Source organism: Stenella coeruleoalba (assembly GCF_951394435.1).
Source record: "Stenella coeruleoalba genome assembly, chromosome: 4".
NCBI classification, from domain to species: Eukaryota; Metazoa; Chordata; class Mammalia; order Artiodactyla; family Delphinidae; genus Stenella; species Stenella coeruleoalba.
In genome coordinates, this window is record NC_137149.1 from 143,867,488 (window position 1) to 143,882,703 (window position 15,216).

The 15,216-nt window shown below is 37.4% G+C and overlaps 1 protein-coding gene across 16 annotated transcripts in view; it reads left to right on the plus strand.

Moving 5' to 3' along the window:
• MARCHF1 (membrane associated ring-CH-type finger 1) overlaps positions 1-15,216 on the plus strand; it is a gene marked incomplete at its 3' end in the record, with an annotated part of 840,798 nt that overhangs the window by 285,208 nt on the left and 540,374 nt on the right. For 12 of the 16 annotated variants that reach the window (XM_079920607.1, XM_079920618.1, XM_079920608.1 and 9 more), the window contains exon 2: positions 6,593-6,669. In XM_079920607.1, the coding sequence (XP_079776733.1) occupies positions 6,593-6,669 (77 nt within the window). Of the gene's footprint in view, positions 1-5,335; positions 5,389-5,413; positions 5,640-6,592; positions 6,670-15,216 lie in introns of those variants that run through there. The other 4 variants (XM_079920613.1, XM_079920615.1, XM_079920610.1 and 1 more) reach the window with 4 other exon arrangements.

Here is a 15,216-nt window from a genome sequence, read left to right on the forward strand (position 1 = left end):
GGTCTTCTGCCCATTTTTGGATTGGGTTGTTTGTTTTATTGTTATTGAGCTGCATGAGCTGCTTGTAAATTTTGGAAATTAATCCTTTGTCAGTTGCTTCATTTGCAAATATTTTCTCCCATTCTGAGGGTTGTCTTTTGGTCTTGTTTATGGTTTCCTTTGCTGTGCAAAAGCTTTGAAGTTTCATTAGGTCCCATTTGTTTATTTTTGTTTTTATTTCCATTTCTGTAGGAGGTGGGTCAAAAAGGATCTTGCTGTGATTTATGTCATAGAGTGTTCTGCCTATGTTTTCCTCTAAGAGTTTGATAGTTTCTGGCCTTACATTTAGGTCTTTAATCCATTTTGAGCTTATTTTTGTGTATTGTGTTAGGGAGTGTTCTAATCTCATAATTTTACATGTACCTGTCCAGTTTTCCCAGCACCACTTATTGAAGAGGCTGTCCTTTCTCCACTGTACATTCCTGCCTCCTTTATCAAAGATAAGGTGACCATATGTGCATGGGTTTATCTCTGGGCTTTCTATCCTGTTCCATTGATCTATATTTCTGTTTTTGTGCCAGTACCATATTGTCTTGATTACGGTAGCTTTGTAGTATAGTCTGAAGTCAGGGAGCCTGATTCTTCTAGCTCCGTTTTTTGTTCTCAAGATTGCTTTGGCTATTTGGGGTCTTTTGTGTTTCCATACAAATTGTGAAACTTTTTGTTCTAGTTCTTTGAAAAATGCCATTGGTAGTTTGATAGGGATTGCACTGAATCTGTATATTGCTTTGGGTTGTAGAGTCATTTTCACAATATTGATTCTTCCAATCCAAGAACATGGTATATCTCTCCATCTATTTGTGTCATCTTTAATTTCTTTCATCAGTGTCTTATAATTTTCTGCATACAGGTCTTTTGTCTCCTTAGGTAGGTTTATTCCTAGATATTTTATTCTTTTTGTTGGAATGGTAAATGGGAGTGTTTTCTTGATTTCACTTTCAGATTGTTCATCATTAGTGTATAGGAATGCCAGAGATTTCTGTGCATTCATTTTGTATTCTGCTACTTTACCAAATTAATTGGTTAGCTCTAGTACTTTTCTGGTAGCATCTTTAGGATTCTGTAGGTATAGTATCATGTCATCTGCAAACAGTGACAGCTTTACTTCTTCTTTTCTGATTTGGATTCCTTTTATTTCCTTTTCTTCTCTGATTGCTGTGCCTAAAACTTCCAAAACTATGTTGAATAAGAGTGGTGAGAGTGGGCAAGCTTGTCTTGTTCCTGATCTTAGTGGAAATGCTTTCAGTTTTTCACCATTGAAGATGATGTTGGCTGTGGGTTTCATCATGTTGAGGAAAGTTCCCTCTATGCCTACTTTCTGAAGGGTTTTTATCATAAATGGGTGTTGAATTTTGTCGAAAGCTTTCTCTCCATCTATTGAGATGACCATATGGCTTTTCTCCTTCAATTTGTTAATATGGTGTATCACATTGATGGATTTGTGTATATTAAAGAATCCTTGCATTCCTGAAATAAACCCCACGTGATCATGGTGTATGATACTCTTAATATGCTTTGGAATATGTTTGCTAGTATTTTGTTCAGGATTTTTGCATCTATGTTCATCAGTGATATTGGCCTGTAGTTTTCTTTTTTTGTGACATCCCTATCTGGTTTTGGTATCAGGGTGATGGTGGCCTCGTAGAATGAGTTTGGGAGTGTTCCGCCCTCTGCTATATTTTGGAAGACTTTTAGAAGGATAGGTGTTAGCTTTTCTCTAAATGTTTGATAGAATTCGCCTGTGAAGCCACCTAGTCCTGGGCTTTTGTTTGCTGGAAGATTTTTAATCACAATTTCAATTTCAGTGCTTGTGATTGGTCTGTTCATATTTTTTATTTCTTCGTGATTCAGTCTTGGCAGCTTGTGCATTTCTAAGAATTTGTCCATTTCTTCCAGGTTGTCCATTTTATTGGCATATAGTTGCTTGTAGTAATCTCTCATGATCTTTTGTGTTTCTGCAGTGTCAAGTTGTTACTTCTTCTTTTTCATTTCTAATTCTATTGATTTGAGTCTTCTCCCTTTTTTTTTTGGTGAGTCTGGCTCATGGTTTATCAATTTTGTTTATCTTTTCAAAGAACCAGCTTTTAGTTTTATTGATCTTTGCTATCGTTTCCTTCATTACTTTTTCATTTATTTCTGATGTGATCTTTATGATTTCTTTCCTTCTGCTAACTTTGAGGTTTTTTTGTTCTTCTTTCTGTAGTTGCTTTAGGTGCAAGGTTAGGTTGTTTATTCGAGATGTTTCCTATTTCTTGAGGTAGGCTTGTATTGCTGTAAACTTCCCTCTTAGAACTGCTTTTGCTGCATCACATAGGTTTTGGGTCGTTGTGTTTTCATTGTCATTTGTTTCTAGGTATTTTTTGATTTCCGCTTTGATTTCTTCAGTGATCTCTTGGTTATTATGTAGTGTATTGTTTAGCTTCCATGTATTTATATTTTTACAGATTTTTTCTTGTAGTTGATATCTAGTCTCATAGTGTTGCTGTCGGAAAAGATACATGATACGATTTCAATTTTCTTAAATTTACCAAGGTTTCATTTGTGACCCAAGATATGATCTATCCTGGAGAATGTTCCATGAGCACTTGGGAAGAAAGTGTATTCTGTTGTTTTTGGATGGAATGTCCTATAAATATCAATTAAGTCCATCTTGTTTAATGTATCATTTAAAGCTTGTGTTTCCTTATTTGTTTTCATTTTGGATGATCTGTCCATTGGTGAAAGTGGGTTGTTAAAGTCCCCTACTATGATTGTGTTGCTGTCGATTTCCCCTTTTATGGCTGTTAGTATTTGCCTTGTGTATTGAGGTGCTCGTATGTTGGATGCATAAATATTTACAATTGTTATATCGTCTTCTTGGATCGATCCCTTGATCATTATGTAGTGTCCTTCTTTGTCTTTTGTAATAGTGTTTATTTTAAAGTCTATTTTGTCTGATATGAGAATTGCTACTCCAGCTTTCTTTTGGTTTCCATTTGCATGGAATATCGTTTTCCATCCCTTACTTTCAGTCTGTATGTGTCTCTAGGTCTGAAGTGGGTCTCTTGTACACAGCATATATATGGGCATTGTTTTTGTATCCATTCAGCCAGTCTGTGTCTTTTGGTGGGAGCATTTAATCCATTTACATTTAAGGTAATTATCGATATGTATGTTCCTATTCCCATTTTCTTAATTGTTTTGGGTTTGTTATTGTAGGTGTTTTCCTTCTCTTGTGTTTCTTGCCTAGAGAAGATCCTTTAGCATTTGTTGTAAAGCTGGTTTGGTGGTGTTGAACTCTCTCAGCTTTTGCTTGCCTGTAAAGTTTTTAATTTCTCCATCAAATCTGAATGCGATCCTTGCTGGATAGAGTAATCTTTGTTGTAGGTTTTTTCCTTTCATCACTTTAAATATGTCCTGCGAGTCCCTTCTGGCTTGCAGAGGTTCTGCTGAAAGATCAGGTGTTAACCTTATGGGGATTCCCTTGTGTGTTATTTGTTGTTTTTCCCTTCCTGCTTTTAATATGTTTTCTTTGTATTTAATTTTTGACAGTTTAATATGTTTCTTGGCGTGTTTCTCTTTGGATTTATCCTGTATGGGACTCTCTGTGCTTCCTGGACTTGATTAACTCTTTCCTTTCCCATATTAGGGAAGTTTTCAACTATACTCTCTTCAAATATTTTCTCAGTCCCTCTCTTTTTCTCTTCTTTTGGAACCCCTATAATTCGAATGTTGGTGCGTTTAATGTTGTCCCAGTGGTCTCTGAGACTGTCCTCAATTCTTTTCAATCTTTTTTCTTTATTCTGCTCTGCAGTAGTTATTTCCACTATTTTATCTTCTAGGTCACTTATCCATTCTTCTGCCTCGGTTATTCTGCTATTGTTCCCTTCTAGAGTATTTTTAATTTCATCTTCTGTGTTGTTCATCATTGCTTGTTTCATGTTTGGTTCTTCTAGGTCCTTGTTAAATGTTTCTTGCATTTTCTCTATTCTATTTCCATGATTTTGGATCATCTTTACTATGATTATTCTGAAATCTTTTTCAGGTAGACTGCCTATTTCCTCTTCATTTGTTAGGTCTGGTTGGTTTTTATCTTGCTCCCTCATCGCTGTGTGTTTTTCTGTCTTCTCATTTTGCTTATCTTACTGTGTTTGGGTTCTCCTTTTTGCAGGCTGCAGGTTCGTAGTTCCCGTTGTTTTTGTTGACTGTCCCCAGTGGCTAAGGTTGGTTCAGTGGGTTGTGTAGTCTTCCTGGTGGAGGGGACTAGTGCCTGTGTTCTGGTGGATGAGGCTGGATCTTGTCTTTCTGGTGGGCAGGTCCACGTCTGGTGGTGTGTTTGGGGGTGTCTGTGGACTTATTATGATTTTAGTCAGCCTCTCTGCTAATGGGTGGGGTTGTGTTTCTGTCTTGCTGATTGTTTGGCATAGGGTGTCCAGCACTGTAGCTTGCTGGTCGTTGAGTGAAGCTGGGTGTTGGTGTTGAGATGGAGATCTCTGGGAAATTTTCGCCATTTGATGTTACGTGGAGCTGGGAGGTCTCTTGTGGACCAGTGTCCTGAAGTTGGCTCTCCCACCTCAGAGGCACAGCCCTGATACCTGCCTGGAGCACCAAGAGCCTTTCATCCACATGGCTCAGAATAAAAGGGAGAAAAAGTAGAAAGAAAGAAAGAGGATAAAAGAAAATAAAATAAAGTAAGATAAAATAAGATAGTTATTAAAATAAAAAATAATTACTAAGAAACAAAATTTTTTTTAAAAAGTAAAAAAAATAAAAACTAAAAAAAAAACGGACGTATAAGTACCCTAGGACAAATTATGAAAGAAAAGCTATACAGACAAAATCTCACACAGAAGCATACACACAAAAAGAGGAAAAGGGGAAAAAATAATAAATCTTGCTTTCAAAGTTCACCTCCTCAGTTTGGGTTGATTCGTTGCCTATTCAGGTATTCCACAGATGCAGGTACATCAGGTTGATTATGGAGCTTTAATCCGCTGCTTCTGAGGCTGCTGGGAGAGATTTCCCTTTCTCTTCTTTGTTTGCACAGCTCCCTGGGCTCAGTTTTGGATTTGGCCCCGCCTCTGCGTGTAGGTCGCCGGAGGGCGTCTGTTCTTCGCTCAGACAGGACGGGGTTAAAGGAGCCGCTGATTCGGTGGCTCTGGCTCACTCAGGTCGGGGGCGGGGGGGGGGGGGGGGGGGGAAGGGGCACGGCGGGCGGGGGGCGGGGGGCGGGGGGAGGGAGGGGCACGGCGTGCGGGGCGGGCCTGCGGCGGCAGAGGCCTGCGTGACGTTGCACCAGCGTGTGGCGCCGCCGGCGTGACGTTACACCAGCGTCAGGCGCCGGCCGGCGTGACGTTGCAGCAGCCTGAGGTGCGTCGTGCGTTCTCCCGGGGAAGTTTCCCGTGGATATCGAGACACTGGCAGTGGCGGGCTGCACAGGCTCCCGGGAAGGGGGGTGTGGAGACTGACTGACCTGTGCTCGCACACAGGCTTCTTGGTGGCGGCAGCAGCAGCCTTAGCGTCTCATGCCCGTCTCTGGGGTCCGTGCTTTTAGCCGCGGCTCGCGCCGTCTCTGGAGCTCCTTTATGCAGCGCTGTTAATCCCGTCTCCTCGCGCACCAGGTAACAAAGAGGGAAGAAAACGTCTCTTGCCTCTTCGGCAGGTCCAGACTTTTCCCCGGACTCCCTCCCGGCTAGCCGTGGCGCACTAAACCCCTGCAGGGTGTGTTCATGCCGCGAGTCGTCTCCCTGGGATCCGACCTCCGAAGTCCGAATCTCAGCTCCCAGCCCCGCCCGCCCCAGCGGGGGAGCAGACAAGCCTCTCGGGCTGGAGAGTGCCGGTCGGCACCGATACTCTGTGCAGGAATCTCTCCGCTTTGCCTTCCGCACCTGTGTGGCTGTGCTCTTCACCGCGGCCCCGAAGCTTTCCTCCTCCGCCGCCCACAGTCTCCGACCGCGAAGGGGCTCTTACTGTGTGAAACCTTTTCCTTTACGGCTCCCTCCCAGAGGTGCGGGTCCCGTCCCTATTCTTTTGTCTCTGTTTTTTCTTTTGCCCTACCCAGGTACGTGGGGAGTTTCTTGCCTTTTGGGAGGTCTGAGGTCTTCTGCCAGCGTTCAGTAGGTGTTCTGTAGGAGTTGTTCCACGTGTAGATGTATTTCTGATGTATTTGTGGGGAGGAAGGTTATATCCGCGTCTTACTCTTCCGCCGTCTTCCCCCGGCCTCGAGCTACAATTGTACTCATTTTTCCTCTCCTGGTGCTCGGGTTGGCCATTCTAGCCGCTTTACTAACAATCTCCCCACTTGGATAGTCAGCACCTTTCTCTTCTTAATATACTAAAAGTATTTACACATTTTGAAACTGTATGGATATTGGTATAAATTCTTCCACATGAGCTGAATGTTGACGCAAATGACACTGGGAACCCTCCCTATTACATTATAAAGACTATTTAGATAGACCCACAATTTGTACATTTGTGGGATCTTTCCATTACGCAGAATTAGTTTCCTTAAAGTTAATTTTTTTTTTTAAGTGCACCCTTTAAGTTTATTTATTTCAATTTTCTTTTTCAGGAAATGTACCCGCGAGGAGTTCTGAGAGAATGTCCTCAGATGTTCTGCTGGGATTAAACAAGACACTGCTGTATTTCGTAAGTTTATCTATTTTTATGTTAGTAAAGAAGATTTTCTGCTGCAGAGAACCAGTTTTTTTTTTTAATTTGGAATTAGTGTCAAATTTGATTTAATAGAAGACAATTTTATTTTTTCAAGATTTCTTTTACCTAAATTTTATTCAATTTCAATGGATAGTGAAAAACATTTCTTTGTTAGATCAACTCTGTTTCATTGTATGTATTATCCAATATTTTAATGACTTGTGAGAGGAACTTTATAAGTTTTTTAGCTAATTTAAATGGGCAGTGCTCTCAGTAATACTGATTTGGCCTGGGTGAATATATTGGTAATTATAATGTCCTGTATTTCACTGAACGAATACTTTCAATTTGATCTGTAACAGCTGCCTCTTGGGTCCTGATGAAGGTAACTGAATACTGAGCCTCTTTAGGAAACATATTGATTTTCTTTTTGTTACTAAAACTTAGATTTTTACATTCCTGGATTATTCATTATGATGAGATGTGTACCACATTGTTTGGATGTACTAAAATCTGTCTAACACTCATGAATTTTACATGATGTGAGGCAAAGAAAAGCTACTGTGTGGAGAGTCATGAGTGACATTAAAGTGAATGTTTCCTGAAACTTTGAATTTACAACCCTTCTGATTACCTCAAAGTTGAGAGTTTTGCTATTTCAGTTTCTAAAACACAGTAGAAAGCAAAATAATTTCTCCCTCTTTTACAAGCTCTCTTCTGATATTGATACAGAATAACCCCCTTGCCTCTAGTTACTTTTCTATGACTGACTCAGGAGATTGAGGATGTAATACACCTCATGTAATTTGACATTTGCAACTTTTTCTTTTCTGTGTTTTTTTTGTGTGTGTGCTTTTTATTCAAGTAAACTATTCCCAATAAACAAGAGAAAAAAATTGTGCTATGTCCCCCCATAGTAAGTGGATGGGGGAGGGTCATCTGGATGAAGCGATGTACGTGGAGATCTGTAATCAGCAGCGAAGTGGCTATTCCAAGTGCATTCAGCAGGGGTATTTTGTTGCTCCAGTATTTTTGAACAAGCTGGATTAATATGGAGTATGGTAACTGGAAAAACACACTCAAAAGTTAGAATAGATTTTAGAAATGTATATAGTAATTTGGAAGGCATAAATCAGTCAAAAAGATCTTGAAATTGGTGAATCACTCACAAAATTGGAAATTTTGTAAAGATAAATATTAACATATCTCATAAATAAATAAGGATTTATTTAGAAGATTAAAAAATATAAGATTATATAGAGGATTATATAGAAGACAAAAAATAAGGATTATATAGAAGATTAACAAAAAATCTTTATCTTAAATTTAAACTAAGATATAGCAATTCCACTTTTTTCAAGCCCTGTCCATTTACATTATTATTTTTCTAAATGGAAACCAGGGAATTCTCTCCCTAAAACACTGCATTTAATAAAAATGTTCAATTTTCTATTTTTGTTAAGGATTTCTCTATGTATGTATCTTCCTCATAAATTCTAAGTTTATCATTGAATAGCAACAGCATTTAAATGACTTTATACAATTTTATATTAGTAAGAAATATTTGTTGAATATTTACTATGTATCAAGCCTTATGCATGAAAAATGGCAAAGAAATTTAGTGTTGAATATGACCTGTGCCATCTGATCAGTGGTGAACATACATTTTCTATTAGGATTTCACAGGAGTTTCCTGTTTCCCTATTACTACATCAATCCCTACAGCTCTAAGAAATCCAAGTTGGGAACTACGGACGTATTATTAGAACTTAGATTAATAAGAAAGATTTTTAAGAACCAGGCACAAATGTATTCTTGGCTGGATCACACTCTTCTTGATTTCTCTGAGCACTTGTAGTTTATTCATCTAATGAAGAATCTGGAATGTACCAAGAAGGTACAGGGGAGAAATAAAAATTTTGATTAAATATTCTCAGTACTAGAAGTATACTCCAATAAAAAAAAATTAAGGAAGTAGAATAATTCCATTTGAAAAAGAAAACATACTGAAATAACTGAATACTATTCTTCAGTGTATATTAAGAAATCTTACAAAAATGTGACCCATTCTTTATTTTGTACTGATTTTTTAAAAAATTCAAAAACCTGGACTATTAATAGTGCAGATTTCCATGCTGAGAGAATTTTTAAGTGCTAGAATAGCTATAGATACACGTTTGAAAATCCCTTATTTTGAAAGACTTTTCAAGCAACACAGATCCTATCTTGTAGAGACTATCTGAGAGAAAAAATGCTAATTAATTCAACATGAAATTTTCCAAACCTAGGATTATGAGATCATACGTTGGTTGCTGCTTTACATTCTGTAATAAGTCATTAGCTTCAGTCAACATTGACTTTGCTTTTCTGAGACCGTACAAAGGAGGAAGCTAACTGGTTTAGCAAAACATCTCCTGCTCCGCTGTGGTCCCAGTTGAATACTGTCTAGTTGCTAATGGAGAATTAGTACACTTTTCTCTAAGGGTGTGAAGGATGATCAAAGTGGACCCTCTGCCTTTGGAATGAGAACCTCCCTGGGAGCTCTACTCATGTCATCTGACTGGAAGTCATTTAAACAAATTTTTAAGGAGCACATTAAAAAAAAAAAAAAATAGGGGGCTTCCCTGGTGGCGCAGTGGTTGAGAGTCCGCCTGCTGATGCAGAGGACACGGGTTCGTGCTCTGGTCCAGGAAGATCCCACATGCTGCGGAGCTGCTGGGCCCGTGAGCCATGGCCGCTGAGCCTGCGTGTCTGGAGCCTGTGCTCCGCAACGGGAGAGGCCGCAACAGTGAGAGGCCCGCGTACAGCAAAAAAAAAAAACCCCAAAACTCATAGCTGTCTTTTTGCTGTCCAATATTGCTATTCCCTTAAGAGAGGATTATATTTCACAAGGTAATATCTATCAATAGAGGCTATTTTTCTGGTATTTTAGGTCATGAATGATTCTAACTTAGAAATCACTCTATCTTCTGGCTTATAATGCTAGTTATTTTATAGACTTTCTTTTCCAAGAAACTCAGTAGTGATGAAATCAGCACTATGTTTTGTAAGATTTTTTAATTCAATCAAATGATTGAATTATTTAATTCAATCAAATGAATATTTGTGCTAAGAACTGTGGAGAATAAAGGAAAATTGCAAAAGACCAGTGCTTCCAAATTGCTACAGTTTCATTGTGGAGAAAAAATCAATTATATAAAAATTGAATGTAGGATTAAAGTCAGTAAAAAACTCAGACTGTATTATAGCTCTCTGACACCCTGCAACATGTTAAGTGTACCCTTGTATGCCACATACATATTTAAAGAGATGGAGAAAAGAACAATGAATGAATGAATGAAGTGCTGCAGTTATTCAGAGTCAATGTAATTAAATTTGAGAAATGAAACATAGGAAAAACTAAGGGACTCACATCACAGATCGGACAGAGTAAAAAGAGACTTGGCTTAAGAATTTACTTAGGATATGGTGATAGATTCTATCTTTAAAGATGTTGGAAAGTGAATTTTATAAAATGAGTAGTGAGCAGCAAAGCTAAGAAGTAAGATTGGTCTAAACGAGGAAAGGTCTTAACTCCATTCTGGGCAGCCTATACTTTATTCAGTGGGAGGGTCAGTCACCAGAGACATTTCAGTGAAATCCTCTCCTATCAATTCCTGAATAACTGACATGGGGGGAAGAAAAATCAAAGACTATGTCATACTTCTAACTCTGAATAAGTGGAAAAAATGTGCGATGAATGGAAATATGAAAATTAAGAGGTTGGGGTGAAGAGGGCAGTTGGTAAGGTTGATGTAAGTGGTGAAATCTTCCGATTTTGAAACATCCTCAGCTTATTTTCCAAGAGTGACTTATCTCTACTCATATTCTTATCTCAAACCTATTCTTTTCGCTTTTAATGTTATTGGCATTTTTGATAGTAAAACAAATGGGGGGCTTCCCTGGTGGTGCAGTGGTTGAGAGTCCGCCTGCCAATGCAGGGGACACGGGTTCGTGCTCTGGTCTGGGAAGATCCCACATGCCGCGGAGCGGCTGGGTCCGTGAGCCATGGCCGCTGAGCCTGCGCGTCCGGAGCCTATGCTCCGCAACGGGAGAGGCCACAGCAGTGAGAGACCCGTGTACCGCAAAAAAAAAAAAAAAAAAGGGTTATTTGTATTCATTTATAATTTATACTGTCACTGCACCTCTAGTTTACCTAAAAGTGAATTTTTAAGTGAATAAACAGGAATTATTGAAATGGTGAAAGATGTGTTCATTCATTTTGGAGTAACTTTTACTCACATAAAGTCCCGAGTTGACATTCAGGAGTAATTATTTGCTTCGTTATAGACATTGAACAGTTTGTTTTATAAGTTTGGACACTTTGTAGTAATAAAATGGATTTGATTTTTTTGTTCTATTGACAAAGATTCTTCTTACTTTCCTAAAAGACAGAGACGCTTGGTCAGAAAGAGGTAACTATGAGGTAGAGGCCTAGTCATTTCATGTATTGATTTTTCTCATCCATTAATAGGCAACTATTTATGATGTGGCCAGAAACAACTTAGACATTCTCTGAGGAAGACAGAACTATGCTTGCCCTGATTCAAGGAACATTTGTAAAAATATACATAGTGTATACAAAAGAGAGTAGTACAGATGGTATAGCTACCTACTGAGGGAAGTTGACATAAATACATAAAAGGAAAACAACTTAATATTTCCCAAAGTGTCAGTGAAAAATAATTTAGAATAAAAATATTTATCAGTGACTTTTCAAGAGGATTATGAAGCACAGGGAGATGTGCCCATGTGGATTCTTTTGGGGCCTTTGCAACCAGTTGTGAGAGACTAGAATTGATAACAGTGATTTCAGCAAGACAAACTAATTTCTCATAATCTGTTCTTCATCTGTTTTCACAATTTTGTTTTTAATGTATATCATAATGTATTTTTAATGTTGTTAAATATTTTCTAATCTAAAAGTTATTTGATGATTGGCAAGAAAAATAAAAACTGTGAGCCAAAAACTACTGGTATATGATGAAGGGCATGAGCTTAGCACAGAATTGGACTAGAGATTGTTTATGTCCAAACAAAACAAATAAATATGTTGGAGAAAGCTATGGCATTTCAGTATAAAGCTTTAAGTTTGTTAGTCTAACCTTGTCTAAAAGAAAGGATAACAGTTCATCAAGAGAATCATTTTTCTCCCCCATATGTTATAAGGATGTTTATACGATTGAACCACATAATGGCACGCATTCTCAACAGCAGCTTTTTAAAATATGTGAAAGGTCTTCCGCATACAGTTGGTTGTTTCTTGTATGAGCTTTGGTAGTCACCTTGAACAAAACTTAAATGCAATTACACAAAGAAACAAAATGATTATGGTAGCTTTCTGATTATCTCCGTACACAGGGAAGAGCCTGAAGAATTGTGGAGGAGTAAGTAGTTGACAACTTATTCCTTAGACAATTCTTGAACATCAGCTGTCTCCAGCAGGTTTAAGGTAGGAGTTTTATGGCAGAGAACTCATAAGTGAAGTTCTACTGAGGATCTGAAGGGCGGGAATGTTTCATTCCTGAATGAAAAAACACCTCTGTGTTATAGATAATCAGCCATGTTGAAAATAAAGACATTTCATTGTGAAAGTTAAAGGTTATCAATTCATTCACTTAGCTACACATATTCTTTGGTAGCACATATTGCTGGCCATTCTATTTATCACCAGAAGTTGAGGTACCCATGTGCAGGATGAAAATTTTTGTCAGGAAGGAACTCTAAATGCTTAAGAGTGCTAAAAGGATATCTAAAAGTGCTGTATGTCTGTCTTAAAGATACGGCAGAAGATCTTAAAGATACACTAAATATTATCAACATAGTAAAACCTAAGTTTGCTCTCTTAAGGAGTTTAATCTGATTGAAATTCCATTGTGATGAATCTGCTAGGGAAACACCGTGTCCAAGTAGAGTGATGGAAGTGTGTGCTCTTCACCCACTCTTTCTTTCCTTATCTGTGTTCTGTACTAGGAAGTTATGGCTCTTTTATTATTTGGAGTAAAGCTCTTAATGCCTCTAAATGGGAAAAAAAAACTACTGTGTAATGTAAGTACAAGCAAGTAAGTTTAAGTGTAAAAATTAGAAGTCACTAAAAGGAAAAGTCAGTTTCTTTTCAGTTAGATATTCATGTATAGAATAGAGATCAACACAGTAAGCATCAGTTCTAAAAACAGCAAAATTTTATATGTTATTTTTTCTCCTCAGCTGTACCAGTGGTCCTTGCTTATTAGCAGAGAGACACATCTCTTCTTCTTTGTTCATAATTACCATCAATTGCATCATTGGGCATCTGTGATACACACTACTATATATAAAATAGATAACCAACAAGGACCTTCTGTATAGCACAGGGAACTATATTCAATATCTTGTAATAACCTGTAATGGAAGAGAATGTAAAAAAAAGAATACATATATAACTGAATCACTTTGTTGCACACCTGAAACTAACACAACATTATAAACAAGTATATTTAAATTATTATTTTTTAAAAATTAAAAAAAGAAAATATAACAAAAATCATTAGTTTCTCCATTTTTATTGTTTTTTAAAAATTCATACATACATAGACACACACACATTCCTGACATTATAGCCTCAGAAACAATATTGACAAAACTCGCCTTTTGAATAATTTAGTTATTTAAAAAAGACTTTCTTTAAGTGTGACAAACTCTAATTTGTTTCCTCGGCATAATTAACCACTGTGACTTTCTATTTCATTTGTCTTAACATTCACATTAATGAATTCACCTTTTGTCCTGCTTTGAACTTGATATTGAAAAAGGTTTTATGCATCATTGCTTCTTAATATGCTTCAGATAATTGGCCCTGTTACAGTAGCTTATATAATACTTCTCTGAGAAAATGAGAGGGACTTTCCCAAGAAATAGAGTTTATCTCAAACTGAATTTGTTTCAGTGAAGTCATTATGAACACGGAAGATGTTTTGACAAATATATGAAATTACAGAAATTGAAAAAAAGTTTTTATACACAGACCGACGGACATTTAGTATTGTTGCACGTAGCCTCAAATCTCTTTAATGTTAATGGTCTACATCCCAACTTTCTATTATTAAGTAAATGAAAATGAGCTCCTTGCAAATTTACATGGGAGCAGAATAGTACATAAATATCAATCTGCTGAAATAGACTTTTCCAGACTGTTCCTCTACCTTTGCCAACTCTCTGAGTCTTCTGTGGATTAAAGAATGTGTACAAGTAAGACCTTTTTTTTAATGCTGCTTAGAATCCTGGTTTCAGATTTTCTGTTGTATTTTGAGAAGACTGGATCGAAGCATTGTTGATGGTGACAAACACAGGCATTTAATTGTGTTTTGAGGGTTCCCCACCCAAACCTAACATTGGTCATATTTCAAATGCTACATCTGCAAAAGGTTGTCTTTTCTGCTTTGCAATGGTACAGAAAACTCTATATCATTTGGAGCCCAAAGGGGAAAAATCGGCTCCAAATGATGTAGAGTTTTCTGTACTTTTCCAAGGGTTAGTTTGAGTAGTTCCTCAGTGTTATTAGTCTAAAGGCAAAATGGTCATGTGTCTAAATGCATTACTGCTCATGTTCACAGACAAGAGTTAGGAATGTAGGTATTCAGCTTCAACCATTGCACAAAAACAGTCAAAAGAGTTTTTGCATCACATTCAGATCTTGTTCTGAGTATGTCTCTCTTCTATGATTGAAGAAGGAATGTAAAGCTCTCCATTCTAAAATGGCTGGGAATATGTTCCTATATATCAGTGATGTTATTCTGTCACTTGTGTTGTGGCACAAAAAAATCACATAAATTTCTTAAAAAACAACTATAGAGTAAGACTGATGTATAAGACTCAATATTATGCCATGGGATAAGACTGAAGTGTGTTATGAACTCAACTAGAAGCAGAATTAAATTATCCCCTTGAATTGAGTCGTGGCACTTTAGAACTGCCCTTCAATAATTCATTCTCACCCTTTGAAACAAACACTTTCTGGGACTATTTTCTGGGTTTTTTTTTCTTCTTCTGCTCTCCATTTCAGGGTTGTCTTCTGACATATCCTGACCTGAAACCATTAGATACGTGGTATGTGATTAAATATGTGACTAAATTGTGATTAAATTGTTTTACTGTGAAGTTAACTTACATACATTCTCGACCAGAAAATGTCAGCCAGTACTTACTTTTAAAGTTAGAATAAATGTTAGCTAAGTTAATGGCCTTATACTTATCAGTGTCTTGTGATAATTCAAAAAAATTGTTTTAAAACAGGGTTTCTTAACATAATTTTTGTGCTGTATCAGTTAGTATTCTATCAGAGAAGTTGAAAAATTAGAAAAAAGTATATATTTGTTATAAGAACTTTTTATAAGGATTTACATAATTATAGGAGCTGGTTAAAAGATGTCAATAGGGCCGCTGTCTTTGCATGTGTCTAGAGTTTAAATCCACAGGACAGGCAGCTGGGAAGAGAAGGTGGATGTAATGTGGGAAAGAGTATGC